General features: G+C 43.7%; 1 protein-coding gene across 1 annotated transcript in view; it reads left to right on the forward strand.

The window, feature by feature from the left end:
- Window positions 1–3,021: 3,021 nt before the first annotated feature.
- notch3 (notch receptor 3) overlaps window positions 3,022–16,381 on the forward strand; it is a 30,592-nt gene continuing 17,232 nt past the window's right edge. Inside the window, exons 1-4 of the mRNA XM_056400828.1 lie at window positions 3,022–3,354; window positions 4,464–4,536; window positions 15,549–15,691; window positions 15,788–16,123. Coding sequence (XP_056256803.1) covers window positions 3,294–3,354; window positions 4,464–4,536; window positions 15,549–15,691; window positions 15,788–16,123 — 613 coding nt within the window. The 5' untranslated portion in view covers window positions 3,022–3,293. The remainder of the gene's footprint in view (window positions 3,355–4,463; window positions 4,537–15,548; window positions 15,692–15,787; window positions 16,124–16,381) is intronic.

Below are 16,381 nucleotides of genomic sequence, written 5' to 3' on the forward strand. Positions count from 1 at the left end.
CACAATAGTGCATGTTATCCTAAGGTATCAAATGCTCAATGGGAGGATTTACAGAGTAATTTGTACAGCTGGGTACACAAAAGCAGAAAGGTGCTCCTACAAAGGCAGAATCTACATCAAATGTATACACTACAGTGCCCTGATGGGCCCGCTATTACTTCATATTTTCATCGATTAACGATGAGCAATGCTAACAACTGTTCAAAGACGGGCGTGGGGGGTGGGGTCGCTCTCTGTCCAACAGAGATCAGAGTTATAAATCCTGACCTGTCACATCTTTGTTTGTGTGATTGGAGATTCCCCCTGAGTCCTGCGCGAGAATTCTGTCGCCAGGGCTTCTACTCTCACACTTTCTCTCGAATACAAACAAAACACTGACTTATTTGTGCGTGTGTAGAGAGAGAGGGAGGGAGAGAGAGAGAGAGGGTGAGAGACAGAGGTGATAACAAGACAAAGATGTAATATGATTAAGAATTGATTGAAATAACACATTACAGACTATGGTAGAGAAACCAGAGGCTGTCCCACTGCTGTTGTTCAGACAAGATTTAGATCACCTCTCTCTTACATTTCTCAAACAATCGAGGAGAGGTCATGTTTCCAGAGGGAAGGGCTGGAACAGCCACTTCCACTAATGAGATCAGAGAGAAGGAAGACAAACTGGAATTTTCTCAGTGAGTATTTATTTCCTGGAGTCAAGCCGTGTAGATTGAACTCCTCTTAAACAAAAAGCATTTTAGCTTGTCAGTGAAGAAAATTGGAAGTGTTGGGGGCCTGTCAGCAGCACTCCTTCAACGTCTGATTACACACTGGGTTTGAGAATTCATTAACAGGAAAAACTGAAGAACCAAATATTCAAAATTTCATCAAAGTGAAATTTAAAATTGTTCTATCTTGTCTTTTATACTTTAATTGCTTTTATAAGTGACAATTTTGATGATTATTTTATTTTATTTAAGGAAATCCATGTTAGGATATTTAATACATTCTTCTGTGAACATTCTTATTACTATAATATGTTGATTGATGACAGCCTCTAGTCGTGAAATTTTGTTGCTGTTGCTGTTTTCCATGGAATGATGAAGGCCTCCAGTTTTTCCAGAAGGATGAGGCACATGAGGCATTTGTAGACTTTGAGTGCCTAGATATCAACATACTGTAAATACAACTGTCTGTCCCTGAGCACACTGAGAAATCTCTCCCTGGGACCTCCTCCAACTGGAAGCCAGTCAAAATACTGCCAACACCTGCCAGAGTGAGCTGGGAGTGCGTCTACTACATCCCCGGGGGGTGAGAGACATATTTCACAGCCAGATGAAAGCACAAAAATCAGCTTATTACACCTATTTGTAATATACACAAACTCTATTACACCTTCCTCCTTGTCTCTATCTAGTTTTCACTTGCAGCTGTAGACACAGTGAAAAACACACATGCACATATCATCTTGGACACAAGCCTGCATGAGATTTTAAAGAGGTTTTTTTTCAATCAGTTGCAGTAATATCCAAATGCTAATGAGGAATGCAGGATTAAGTAATCATGTCACTCTGCACAAAAAGCTAAAGCAAGCCATTGAAAACTTTGCACTGCCCAACTTTCATCACACGGTGGATGCCAAATGAAGCAGGTGTCTGTGAGGCCTAACAAGCTCTTTTCACTGACCCCTATAGATGACGTCACACGCACTAACGAACTTCCCTCCAAACCAGCCTGTTACATTCATGGCCCTACCCATGCCTGTAATTTATTCAAGGCCAGGACCAGGAATACTGTGATGAAGAAGGGGAGACGGTGGGGTAGGAGCAGTGTGCTTGAATATTAGTGTGCTACCCTCCCCTGCAGAGAGAAACTGTGTCATAATGCCGGACTCCTTTTATGATTCAAATCAAGGCTATTGTCTCTGTAAGCAACCGGCTCCGCTCTGTGCCGCAGAACAACTGAGGCACTATACACCGGCTGCAGAAAATGAGTCCACTGCCATAGGCTGAGGAGGTGCAGGCTGAGGGAGCAGGACTGCAACTCCGTACATGGGGCCATGGGGATAATAGGAATGCTGTCTGCCTCTCCGCCACCATGTAAACACAATTCACTCCCTTATCTGCAATTCATCAACTGTAAACACACAAACAAACAAGTAAGCTTGCACAGACAAACTCCAGTCTGCTACTGTAATAAAGAAGCTGCTTCTTCATAGTTGCTTACTGTTGTTTTTAGATTCCAAACAAAGATCTGATTTGGATTTAAAATTTAACACTAATTTAAAACCTATTAGTTATGTTGCCTATGCGACTTACAGAGTCTTCCAACCTCCACAGTCATTGTCTTTATATCAAAATAGATCTTCTGTGGTTCCGGATATGCAGAAAAAAATGCTAAATTAACACTTTTCATGAGATACCAGTGGATTTCAGGTTTTTTTCTGAAGCGTTTGCGACAATTCTTGACATTCCCGGCCTTCCTAAGACTGGGTCCATCAGTTCTCTGAGTTTTCCAAAGCAGGCTATGTCGTTTTAGAGCAACATGGCTCTAAGATAACCCACAGAATCATCAACATCTGTTGATTCAGCGTAGGTCCTGGAACGAGAGTCAGCGAGAGATTTGTTTGTGTCTTTCAAATCTGATATGGCAGCTTTTCCATCAGTGTCTCAGCAAAATGCCCATATCTGTTGGTAGATTTGGTGACTGCCTCAACTGTTTGTAACTCTGATCACTGTATGTTACTGCCACCATTCTCTGGGTTTTTAGGGAATGTAATACATCAAAGTTTGCAGTTTTGGTTGTGTGTGTGTGTGCGTGTGTGTGTGTGTGTGTGTGTGTGTGTGTGTGTGTGTGTGTGTGTGTGTGTGTGTGTGTGTGTGAGATGGTGGGAGGGAGGGGTCCCTGAAGGGCCCAATGTTGGGAAGCTCTGCACAGGGACTATCTAGTGTAGAGGAGAGAGAGAGAGAGAGTGAGAGAGAGAGAGAGAGAGAGAGAGAGAGAGAGAGAGAGAGAGAGAGAGTGAGAGAGACACACAGGGAGAGACACACAGAGGAGGCGGGGACTCCAGACGCTGGGACAGATCGGGAAGGAAAAAGTTTTTCAGAAGTTTCAGGAGGTAAACCGAGAATCACAGCAGCCGTGGGCGAGCTGCGGAGGATAATACGGGACTGGGATCTATAACGCTACGCTTTCCGGCTGATTTTATGAAAAATTCCCCATCGATTTTGGAGCCTTTATTTTTTTGTGAACTAAACAAAGGATGTATTTTTACTAAAAGCCCAACTTGAAACGCTGGAAACTTTTCCACCGAAATGGAAGGAAATATTCCATGGATTATTTTGTCACTTTTATTTTGTATGCATATTTGTGAAGGTAAGTCTGTTTGAAACAATTAACACTTGCAGCATAAGAGTGGGATATATCCACAGGTTGACTGAACATGTCTTGACAGCACATCCACAGTCCGGGTCCAAATAAAATTGGTGCTATCATTAACTATCTGGTCTATGATTTGTGCCAAATTGATTTTGACCTTAACTTCTTATTTTCTTCTTTTATTTTGTAGTTTGAGTTACAAGTATCAGCTGATAATCCAGATCTACAGTTTTCATTCAGTTCTTTGGAATAATTAATCAACAGATAATGCTTACAGAAGACGTTTACACCCAATCACGTGTCAAAATATCACACACGCGCACACACAGCTGTTTTTTGTGAATAGGTCAGGCATTATTGAATGGAGGAAGCAGATATTTTTTCAAAATTACATCTGACCTTTCTGAAGTAGAGGTGGTTTTTCCCTCTGTGGGAAAAGTCTGGTGACACTATGAGCGCTGCTGCTCCACAGAGTTAACAAAACTCAAAGCGCAAAAAAAAAAAGAGTAGCTCCTGCAACATCAGCTGCACTGGAAAAGTTTGGCTGAGTGGCGCGGACATGTGCAAGGATGTTTAATAAGTTTCCAAAAACTGTTTTTATTGTAGCCTACGAAGGGGTGATGAGCCGAAGACCCCCAGCCCCCCCCCCCCCCACCACTCTCGTTCTTGCTGAACAAAGGCCTTTTAAGCAGCTGAATATTTTTTTCCCTCGAAGCTGTGGAGCAGTGGCTGCCAGATAAATGAATGTCTCTGAGATAAACTTGTTTCCAAGCAGAAACAGTCTCAGTGTCCACATGTCAGACTGTATCTCGATCGAGGAAAGTCGAAGCTTTATCTGCTTTTGACAAAGTAAACAAGAACCATGCGGGTGTGTCTGCAAGATGCCACAAGTGGCAAAGGCCTGCTATCTAGAGGGATATGCTGAGGAGCCCATTATATCAATTTATGATATTTAACAGAACGTTTATCAAGTTCTCCCATACCTTGACTATTCCAATGGGGCATTATTTGTAGTTTTGTTGTGATTTATTACCTTAAGGGTTATATGTGCATCAAAAGATTTGTCAATTGTGTGGTTTTCTAACTGATTTCTCCAATTTCCACAGGGTACCGTTGCGTGGATAAATACAGATCTTGTGAAAATGGAGGGACATGCTTAGATTCACCCACTCGATGCATGTAAGTGGAACATAATGTAAAGATGTACCAGGATAAGACTTGTGGGCTGAAGTCTCCTTTCAGTAACAAAGCCTCCAAGTTTTCTCCTGCCTCCACTTCATAAACTCAGCTTTGAAAGGCATTCAAGCCTAAAGTGCAGGCCTTGTGTGTAAATTGATTTACACATGTTGTTATTTGTTCTTTAAAGGTGTCGGGGGAAAGATTGCTTTCCAGTCTGATACTCTGTCTCAAACAATGTGAACATCCCATCTTTATATCCCAGTAATTTACAACATTCACATTAAACTGGTGAAAGATAGGACAAATTGATTAGGCCTACGCAGATGAGCGTCAGCAAGCTCCAACATGTTTGGCTGCCATACTCATCTCTTGCACCTGTTAGGGAGCTTTGTCAAACATAAATCACAGCATTATGCCACACATAGCATGAGTAAAGCTTTCCTTCTGTGTTTTGTCAGTTTTTATTTCAATGTTATTTTCAATGTGGGGTATTTTCCCCGCGATTTGAGTTTATTTCAATGGTTTAAAAAACTTTTTTTTTTCTTTTTTCTTTTTTTTTGATGAATTGTCTTTGTTTCCCGCCTGCCTTGGGCATTTTTGTGTTCTCACATCTTTTGGCAGTGATAAGGCTTTTGTTTTTCAAATTTGCAAGGGGGGGGGAAGGTGGCGGGTGTGTGGGGTGTGGGAACCTATTACAATAGTCAAATCAAATAGCCTTCAGTGTTAGTTTAGGAAACATGCCTGAGTGTTTCAGATTGAGGAGATACAGTCATTTGTAGAACAGCCAGAAGCCAGCTGCTTCCCTGCAAAACAGTAAAATTTATTATTTTATTGGAGTGGGCTGGTAGTTTACCCATACTGCAGGGGTCAACGTGGAGCCATTGCCATGAATGCACTTTTCACAAGCAAATAATAAGACAACTATATACGCATTTATGCCAGTAGTGGCTATTATACACTAGCCAATGTGTAACTAGGCTGCATGTGGAACAAGTAACCACTACCCACATTTTTTCAATCATTAGCTGAGGCCAAAATGGGTGAGTGTCACTAAGTGAGTGAATGTATAATTTCATGCAGCCAGAACCTTTTTTATTTCAGCATATCTGACATCATTTTTCACCATGCAGATCACAGATATCACATTCTGTCATCTATTGAAAATTAACTCAATAATCTCAATGTTTATCTTAGAGAGAATCTGTAGGCTTACTGTCGTCACATCACAAGGACTGTTTCTTTTTTTTTTTGGAAGAGGTTATTCATTCATTCATCTTTTGTGTTCCTCCCGTCCTTTGTGCTGTGTACATGTATGTGTTAGGTGTAAGAGTTGGGGCATTTGTAATCACTATGCTGGTCCAGTGCCAAGAAAAAAGAAGTAAGCGCAAAGGGAGAGGTTTTCTAATGGAAGGGGACAAATGTCATACCACACAGTGTAGAGAGAGACCCATAGCAGGGGCAGAGCAATGGAGCGAAGCGTGGCCACATGAGAGTGGTCAGACCAGTCCTAGACAGAGGTGAGTGGTGGAGCCACCCCACCCCTTCCCCAGGGAGCCTACAGAAACAGGAGATCCAAAACAGCAGAAAAGATCCTTTCTTTCACTAGATACCTGGCTGTAACCTGGCACCTTCTAAACAGGGTGCAGAGAGGGAGAGAATAAAGGCCACAGCAAAATGAGGCCGATACGGACTAGAAAGATGGAAACAAATCCACATACATACATGTTTTGGCATTTGACAGGAAGTAAGAGAACCAGTAGAAAACAACCTTGAGAGAAATCACAGAGCTTCCACAGAACCACAGACATTGTTCTGCGAAGAGAATGGTCATCTTGTCCCGCTTATTGTTCAGCCACTGTGTTATTTAAATTTTCTTATGGCAAGTAGCTTCTGAAGTGACAGTAATACTGTGTAGTAGATGCCATTGTTATTGTCCCAGATACCAATTCGTCTCCTGTCTTGTTGGCAAACACAACTACGACACAACACCATATAGCTTTAACATGCAAGAAAAAGTTCTCAATTCTTCTCTATCTTGCTAGTTTCTGTGAGTCTGCAGCTGTGCTGGCTTCCTCCTCAGGTGACTTAGTAAAGGTCGCAGTCTAGGGTTGCTGATAGGGGATTACAGTAGTAATCCTCAGGAAACAAACTTTCTGATACCCATTTCATCTCTTTCAGTGACACAGTAAAAGTCGGTCTGAAAAGGTTGACTATTCCAGCCAGGCTCCATGATGTTGCCTGCAACTGCTGGTTTCATCCTGTTCTGTTCTCACTGCCAGTCTCCACTGCATCGTCATGGAAAGTGAAACATAAGTGCAACTGCAGTTGTAACCAGGGGTCAGATATGTGTTGAGCTCAGAAACCATCTCATACAAGTGTTGGGAAATGGTATAATTAATTTAAAATGAGTTTGATGAAGATAATTCCCAATGACAGAGAGGCACTGAAACAAGCTTCTCTGTCTGAGTCTTCTCTCTCTTGAATCTTTGTGTGCCCTGGTGGGAGTGTGGCTTTTACCAAACCGGGCTTTGTTTGATGCATGCAGATAAGTTACAACATGGAGGCGAGAACTTGTAGTTCTGCATGTCTGCTTCAGAGATAAAGTTGCTCAGTTGCGGCCAATCTTCAATTCAGCATTTACTGGTTATTCTGATGATAAACATTTTACAAGCATGTTCTAAATATCACTACTGAACATCACATAGTTTCAACATACACAAACTCATCTTGTCATGTGGGGTTTCGTGTACATTTTCTGTTCTACTTGATACACAATGAATACTCATCCTATGATCTTACTGTGGCCCAGAGTTTTGAACTTGACAGTGAAGAGTTGATATTGTCACAGAGAGTGGGGCCTTCTAGGTGAGCAGTCAGGAAGTCCTGTTGAAGTGCCTTTGGCCCCCGAGCTCTGCCCCGCGAGCAGAATGTGCTGCCTAGAGAGGGCCACAGCGGCATGGCCAGAGGAGAGATAATTAGGCAGATTGAGAGGGTGTCATTCAGAGAGGATCCAGCTGGAGGGATCTGACTGGGGGTAGGGAATGGGTAGAGGGAGGCTGGGTAGGAAGCGGAGGGGGTGGGGGGGTGGTCTGCGTAGAGGACAGCTGGTGGATGTTGTGATGGTAATCCAGTGAAGTCAGATCTTGACAAAGGGGAAGCATAGGGCCAGGTGCTGCCATTGAGCAGTCAGCCGCCCCCATACTGTGAGAGACAAGCTCGTGGAGGAATGAAGCCGGTAGCTCGCAGCCCCTCCAGCACATGTTGCTTCTCTCACAGTGCAGCAGCAACCAGGTCCGCTCTTTCGCTCTCTGCATGTTGTCCCAGCTCCGGCAGCTCATCCTCCGCCTCTGTCTCTCAACACAGTGGCAGATCACAGATTATGAACAACTCTTTCCTCCCAGATCCTCTGAGATGAATGGAGATAAATGTGGGGATTCTCCGCTGTGTGAGGCCCATGGATGGACACAGTGGTCCTCTTTATGTTATGAATGCTTTGCCCTCTGCTTCAGGAGCAGAGTTTCCATATAAATTGTGAGTGTTTTGTTCTGACCCTGCAGCAACTCCCAGCCTCTTAGAACATGATGAAAGAGGACATCTTTGACTTTGATAGGGAGCAGACTGTCGGGACAGTGCAGAGTGATGTTTCACTAGTGAATAGTTTTCATCTGCCCACTTTATTTCACTTTTGAAAAATAGCAAGAACTGTATATGTGTTTCAGTTGAAAGGACGCATACTGTTTCTCCTTTTTTTTTTTTCAATAAGAAAGAATCACATTTTCTCAGGAGAAATCACAACCTTTCCAAATAGGAAATGTGGCATCAACATGTGACTTAACTGTTTTATCAAAAACAGATGAAAAAATACATTTTTGGGGAACACATCTCACTAAGAGGTGGAAATATACAAATATGCCAAGGCACATACAGACAGATTATATTGTTAGTTTTGTTCAGAGCACCTCAGGGCTAGTGTTTTCTTTGGCATCTTTATGGTGGATTAGAAAGGAATGCTTAGTAAAGATTCCTCCTGTCTCTCTGGGTCTTTCAGGTTATTGTCCATACCTCACATCCATTCACCCTGGTAGCCCCTTCAGGAATGCCTTTAACAATACTGTCAGCCTAGTCTCATTGAAAATGGGATGTTTAGAATGACTTGTTTGATTTGCAATTAGTTATTCTGCAATTTTGTGTGGCAGTATATAGCCCATATCACTCATGTTGTCCTGACGGACAGATGGAGCCATTGTCATGTCATTATCCAGGGAAACTGACGCATTGCAGACCCAGTATAGACTTAATAGGATGACAGTGGTCATATCCAGGAGAAGATATTACGCCATCATAGGAAGGAGGACTTGGGTTTGTTGTCCCTTCTTCTCTTTAGGTCATGACTGGAGACTGGGAGCTGTGGTTCCCAGGCCCCATCACAGGAAGTGGTGCCTTCTGACCTCCCTGCTACGCACATCCTGTCTTATCAGAGAAGCTTAAAGAGCTTACTCAGCGCACCGGGGTGTCCTTGCCACTCAACTCACTCATCTTTTGCTTCATTTTGTTTCATCCTCCCTTCCCGCCACATGGCTATATTGTGCTAAAATTGCTTCATCCTTTATTACTTGGAACTTATATCCAAGTATGTGGAAATGAGAAATTGTGGGCTCGCTCGCACGTCACATCAGAAAACTAACCCTGTGTGGTAATAAATGTCAGTTTTGCCATTATTGTGAGTTGGCACAGGAAGCTCCAGTTGGGTTTTGTGATTATTATTCTTTCTGGAGCCGATGTATGTCTGAACCACATACTTACGTAGGGATAAGCCTGCCTCTGAAGTCTCATCCCCTGGCTGTTTGTTCTTATCCGGGAGACGATGACTTCTGAAGAGACATTCAGGCAGGCCTGATTGGAATAACTGAGGTCCGCCAGTGAAATTTCCCTTGTCTCTCCCTCCCTTTCAGAAGAGGAAGGGATGGGTCCATCATTAAATGATTCAGGAAAAGGCATTCACTTTTCCATCAAGCACACTTTCCACAGACATCTTGATTTTACCAGGCAGCATTTTGCCAGTGTTTACCTTTTCCTCATTTAAGATTTATCAGAGGTTTTGGGACTTAAATACTTTGTCACATGGGGAAAAAAAACCAAGATTTCTACATTAGTGTATGTATTAGTTTTAGTTTTATAAAATGTGTCATTAGATATGACTGGCCAACACCTTTTTTTTTTTTTTTTTTTTTTTTTTTTAACATCTCTAATACTTCTTTGGGTGACAGCACTTGACATAATAGACACTCTCTGGTGTTCTCCTTTGCTCATCACTAAAAGCTTTAACCAGTTCCCCATAAACAAATCTCATTCTTTCAAGATTATAAGCATGTGACGGTTTATGCTGGTCTCAGTCAATCTGTGCAACAGTTTCTGTTAACATTATTAAACTGGAGTGTGGTTTATCAGATGTTGTTGTCGTGCTATTGAATGCACATTCATTGTGCAGCAAATGTTTGCTGTGAAATGAATAGCAATACAGGCCATTAGAACAGCTGAGATATCTTTCTTCACATAATCTTTTTCTCTGAAGGTTAACTTGAGAGAAAACATTGGACAAGGCATTGAAGTTGATCTTTCATCCTAGGTTCGGGATAGGGTCTTTTAAATTTCAATTTCAAAGTTGTACAGAAATCTGGTTCAGTTTAGGTGGTTGGGTGGGGTTTTTGTGGTTGACTTCAGTGTAGAATGCTTTGAAAGACCTCGACCCTGGGATTCATGCAATGTGGTTATGGGCAAATGCACTGCTATTTGAAAAATGTCAGGGAGGATTCTTCCAAAAATCTGTTGACACTTGAGGCAAATTAGCTCAGATAGTGCATGAACTACAAGTGTAAAAATGGCAAGCTTTTTCATAGCAGCAACAAGGGTACATTTTTATTGTCTTCATTCAGCAGGTCTGTGCAGAGTTTAGGGGATGTCCAATCCATTGTTGATCCTTGTACGTGTAGATCTGAGTGATAAGGGGCTATCAGAGGTGAGAAGGATGCACTGACAGCCTTCCAAGCCTTTTAGGCCGATTCATCACTGCTTTTCCTCAAGAGAAAGTTAAATGTCCTTGTTTTCACATGTTTAATATTCATGCTCGGGGGGGTGCTCTGGAAACCTCCTCCTGGAGACTTCAATACCTCCATTGTGTGTCTAAACACAATTATTGAAACAAACTTTGCACATTAAACTGTGAAACACGCATCCTTTTAGACATGATCATTGTTAATTACCAGACTGAATGGGCCCCGCGCAGTGCTCAGTGCTACCTGCATATGTAGGGGATCAGTCCTCTAAAGTGCTCCAACTGTCCTTACGAAACCCTGTCCCTCATCACCCCCTTTCTCTCACTCGGTCTCTCTCTCACCATGGGTTACTGTTGCCAGGCTACAGCCCAGGCCTGTTGGTCCGTGTAAACCCAGGCCTGAAAGACTAGCTGTTTGGGTCACTGCCCCCCCCCCCCCCCCCCCCCCCCCCCAACACTTTTATACAAAGGAGTTCTGACTACTTTAGCTCTTTTATTTGGGCCACAAAACACTCCCCAACCCCCAATCTGGCTCTTTGCTGAGAAAGGGAGAGCCAAGCTGAGGAGAGCAGAGCAGAAGAGGCTGTTGGAGGGGGGTGGGGGGGTGGCGATGGGCTCCTGTTGGCAGTGTGGTGTCAGTATGGACTCTCATAAAGGAGTAGAACTGATTCTTGCTTGCTTGTGGAAGGAGGGGGTGAGGAAAAGAGGGTTGTGTTGAGAGAAAGAGTCACTGTTGAAAGAGTTTTCCCAAAGATTCCAATATTTCTTTCTAGTGACTTTAGGTTTGAAAGAATTTGTAAAACTTTAGCTCTTCCCCATGCAATACAGAAGTTAAAATTGTGCCCCAAGTCAAAAGATTATAGTTCGCTCTTCTTCTCTATTTGTCTCAGGAAATGCCCTCTGAGATAGGAAGACTCCTTTATACTTGTTGCTTTGTGGAGCATGACTGTGTGTATGAACCATGTCAGAGATTACAGACTCTTTGTTCACAGGTGAGCCACTCTCTGACCTCTGGCAGAGTAGCAGCTATTGTATGGGAGAGGATGAGCTCAGGTTACCCTGCTTCAGTGACCCAGAAAGCAGGAAAACTGGCATTGTCTTACACTTGCATAGGTGACAGGACTTACTTACATACCTAAATCAAATGGTTTTAGTCAGAAGATCCTGATACTTGATGCAGCTCTTACAGCGCACTGCTGGAATGGCATTTTTCGAATGACAAAAAAAATTCTATTTGCTCTTTAAACTCTTCTTCATTAAATGTTTGACACATCTGCCATCTTTTTCCTCCTTCTTTTATCTTCTTTTATAATTTCCTCAATGGATCTTCTCTTTTATGGGTTCACAATACTCCCCCTCCCCAGACGCTGAGACTGGTTGTAAGTTTCTTTTCTTTGTGTTCGGGCGTGCAGTGATTGTTGCATGTGTTTACCTTGTTGCAGTGGTGATTTTCCTTAACAGTCTTGAAGGTGTGTTACGAGGAACTGTTAATGCATGTGTTTGTGCAGGATGACTACATCTCCTGAGTGGTGTGAAATAGCCTGTGTGTGTGTGTGTGTGTGTGTGCGCGTGTTGGTTGCTGGACTAGTCCCCTGAGCAACACAGCACAGTTGTTTTGGCTTAAAGTCTGGCAGGAGAGGTAAATGCCGGACACCCAGAGGTACACTGACAGATGCGGACAGATGCATGCTGCCGGGGCAGCAGCTGGCAAAAACCCTCATATGTGTTGACACAGAGAGATTACCCACTCTGGCCATCCCTCCGCTGCACTCAAAGACCTCCTCCTCATCTGCTGCACTCTCTTCCTCAAAGGTCAGAAGTCGACGCTCACTAAATATGACTCATTGGCCCATTGCACAACAGCAGCCTGCACCTGCCTTGTACATCCGCCACAAATAAGGTTGGGCCCAGGCGATGGCACAGATCCTGCCCCGCTGTTCCCAGAGGCAGTGGAATCCACAAGGTTGTAAAGAGCCTGATAAGGAGAGTTGCACCAGGACAAAGCTGCATGTCTCTCACAGTCTCGGCACTGATAGCACTCTGATTTGTGTGTTATGGGAGTAGCATGTTGGCAATGAGTCAGGTCTAGACAAAAGAATGTGTGTTTTGGCTTCTCAGTTCACTGTGCATTTGTATGGGAGGAGAAATAATTTATCAGACATTACTACTATCGTTATTTTTACACGCCCACCCACACACACACACACGTGCACACACATATAAACTAACACACACACACACCACTTAATTCTCATAGCTGAACACACCTTTATTCCAAGTACCTTGTTCTTTTAGTCTCTGTAGTGCAACATCAACATGCACTTGGACACACAATACTTCCCTAGATCAGTTGTAAGTTATTCTGTCTACAAAGAGTCACAATGGTCTTCAGAGAACAACAGCCTGTTCAGACTGTAGCTCTATGGCTTTCATCAGCAGTCAAATGCCCACAGTGCAGAGTGGCTTCAGAAGAATTTGACTGTCACTTTATGTTGTATTTTTCAGCTCTAAGAGCAACTCTCTTCCTCCGACCTGTCACAGCCTTCTTTGTGACACATTTTTGTTTCATTTTTTAGTGACACCCTAGATTCCAGACATAGTTAATTTGCCTCTAAATAAACCCAGCCAAGCCATGACAAATAGCCATGGGGACCCAGGGTGGGTGGTGAGGGGGAGGGGCGATTGGTTTGGTGTCAGGCTTGCCTGTTCGTCTGTGAGGTTGCCCGGGCAACGGGGATCGTGCATCAGGAGTGAGTGCGGTGTTTTCAGAGCAAGGGACGAGGGATTACAGGAAATATGACATGACATTCTTGCCGGACCAGACCACTCTCTCCTCCTCTTCGTCACCCTCTGCACCAATTCCACCTTCTAAAGACATTCTCTCCTGCAGAGTGGCCCCACCCCACTCCCTGCAGCCGTGACATTATCATCACAATCAGACGGGGGACCTCTGACATCTGACCTCTCAGCGCGTGAGAGGAGGGGGTTGTATGGGGAGGGGAAGGCAAGCTGGCGTTCAGGGGGGCTTTAGGAGATGGAAGAGTAGCTGTATTAACTGTGCAAACTCTCTCCCAACATGCCAGCTCTAGTGGTGCTTCACTTTAACAGTAAACCAAGTCTTAGCGCCTTAGTGCTGACCTTGTACTATAGCCATCTTCATGGGAAAATCTTTCCGAATGGCATTTATAGTTGTTATGCTTAGATCCTTGATTAATTTTTATATTCCAGCAAACTATTTACTTTTGGTACACTGTTGCTGTGTATATGCACATTCTTGTGGATATTCCTGTGTGCCTGGCTCCTTCATGCTCAGCCCTGTGGCTCTTCCATTTCACTATTGTCTTTGTAAGTCTGGAAAAAAAGCCAAACAAAACTGAGTGGCCTCCAGTTTTTCTGAACCAGCGCAGACCAGTCACAAAGAAAGCAGACTATTTCAGTGAAAATCTAGATATGGATCAGTTCATCCTCTTTAGTCTAACCTGGAACAGCTTCAGTCTCCTTGCCGGGAGCAAGAGCCAGAAAAATATTTTAGCCTATGTTTTAGGTGGGGAGACCAGATAAAAAAACAAAGTAAAAGGTGAACTAACACCAGTTTAGTGGTAATGCTCCTGTGTTTAAAAAAAAAAAAAAAAAAAAAAAAAAAAAAAAAAAAAAAGAACAGATGAAAACCTATTGTTGATCCTGCCCAGGGGTTCCTCTCAAAAGAAAGAGACGATAGAGCCCGAGGGAGGGCAAAAACCCAGCCGTCACTGCCCTGTCATCAGCATCAAACAGCCTGTTTGAAGAGGGGCCTTGTCCCCAGCCAGTGGTTCCACTTTGGGTGTAGAGTTACCATCTCATATTGACCCTTAGTGAGTCCAAAGCTTGTCTAAACTCCCATAGGACCTCTGAAGAGGGCTGTAGGAAGCCCTGTTTATATGTTTATCTCTACTTTTTAGTGTAGCAGGTTTAGGTCAGGCTTGCACAGTGTCTTCACTGCACATGTAGCAAGAGCAGCACATCAGCAGGGCAGCAGCTCCACTCCTCCACCTGTGTCTACACAGGATATGTTCAGTATTGAGTGTAAGTCACTCACTTTTTGGCAGCGCTCATAGCGCAATACACAATCACTGTAGTTGCATGCGTCAAATGGAAGAAGAAGCTGGATAGACTTGAGGCATAAAAATACACATCGGGTTGTGTTATATAAGTATCTTAAGATTAAAATAGAAGCATATCGGTTTCATCAGAAATGTGTGAGATGGAAACTGAAATATGTGGCCAAAACACCTCGTGTGTAGACAAGCCATTAGTGTTTTATCAAGATAACACACTGGTCTGTCAGTATAAAGTCACTGGGCAGAGGATGTGTTGTTTCATTCAAATACCACAGCTGCTCCTCCCATTCCGTTTATGTGTGCTGTGTGTGTTGTCCTCGATTTTCTCATGTCCATATTGGTTGGCAATTGTTAAGTTTCCAGACTGCTGTTTCTGGGTGTGTTCTTATAAGAACAGAAACAAGAGCTGAGGTGTGGAAAAATTGTAATAGTGGAGGAATGTTATCCGACAACTGAAGCTTTCCAGCTGGAAATAACAGAGCCTTTGCTTTATAAGACACAGAAAGACGGCCTCCCTCCATCTTCATATTTTAAAGTTTGTTTGTGAATTTACTGTGTGTGTGTGACTCATCCCATGAACAATGCATTGCATGATTAGTAGGCTACTTAAGCTATGTTGATACAAATTCATCCCAGGGCCCAGAAACATTACTTATGCCAAGGCATGAGTCAGGCAGGAAACTTTGCCAAGGTGTCATTGGGCCTTGATTGCCAAACCCAGAGCATGATGAGAATTGGGCTACAATGGAGTTGGAGTGTCACAGCTCTGTTTCAAATAACTTAGTTTGTCAGCTTGTGATATGTTTTGATCAGCAGTCCAAAGACCTCCTAATATTTGTCTATGTGTAACTTTGTTTGTCCAGATGTCGTCCCGGATTCATTGGTCCTCTCTGTCAGCACCAGGATCCCTGTCATCGATCGCCATGTCTGAATGGAGCAGCTTGCAAGAGCCAAGTGGTCAATGGTATCCCACAATACTCCTGTGTGTGCCAGAGAGGGTTCAGAGGTACAGTACATCCATCAGAATTTGTCTTCATTCAAAAGATTTGGTCTGATCAGGGTACCCATGTTAACTGAATACAATTCACTATTTTATCTTCAGGCCAAGACTGCGCGAACATTGATGCCTGTGCCACAAGTCCCTGTGCCAACGGGGCCCGTTGTGCCAACTGGAATAACCACTACAACTGTTCCTGCCCACCTGGCTTCCAGGGAAAGAACTGCCGCAATGACATTGATGAGTGCCGCAAGCCTGGCGTGTGCCTCAATGGCGGCATCTGCATTAACACCCAAGGGTCCTTCCGCTGTCAGTGCCAACCTGGATACAGCGGGCGCACATGCGAGGTGTCCACACTGCCCTGTGCCCCATCTCAGTGCCTTAATGGGGGCACCTGTCGACAGATCAGCGACCACTCCTATGAGTGTGCTTGCCTACCAGGTAGAATAGCTCTCTTCTTTCATAACAGAACACACAAAGAATCAAAGTCTGTCTGCAGAGCCCACTGTTTTCCCAGGCCCCCCAACACAGCGCTAAAGGCATACAGATTTTCTCAGGCTGATGACGTAGCTGTTAGCGCTGTTGCTGGGATTTACGCTTCTGTCCCAGGTCAGCTTCCTGTCTGCTATTAATAGCTACTGATGGTAGATGGGATGGTGGGAGAGTTGAAGAGGCAGCCCGCCTGCACTCTACTCTACT

Source organism: Seriola aureovittata, chromosome 17, assembly GCF_021018895.1.
Source record: "Seriola aureovittata isolate HTS-2021-v1 ecotype China chromosome 17, ASM2101889v1, whole genome shotgun sequence".
Taxonomy (NCBI): Eukaryota; Metazoa; Chordata; class Actinopteri; order Carangiformes; family Carangidae; genus Seriola; species Seriola aureovittata.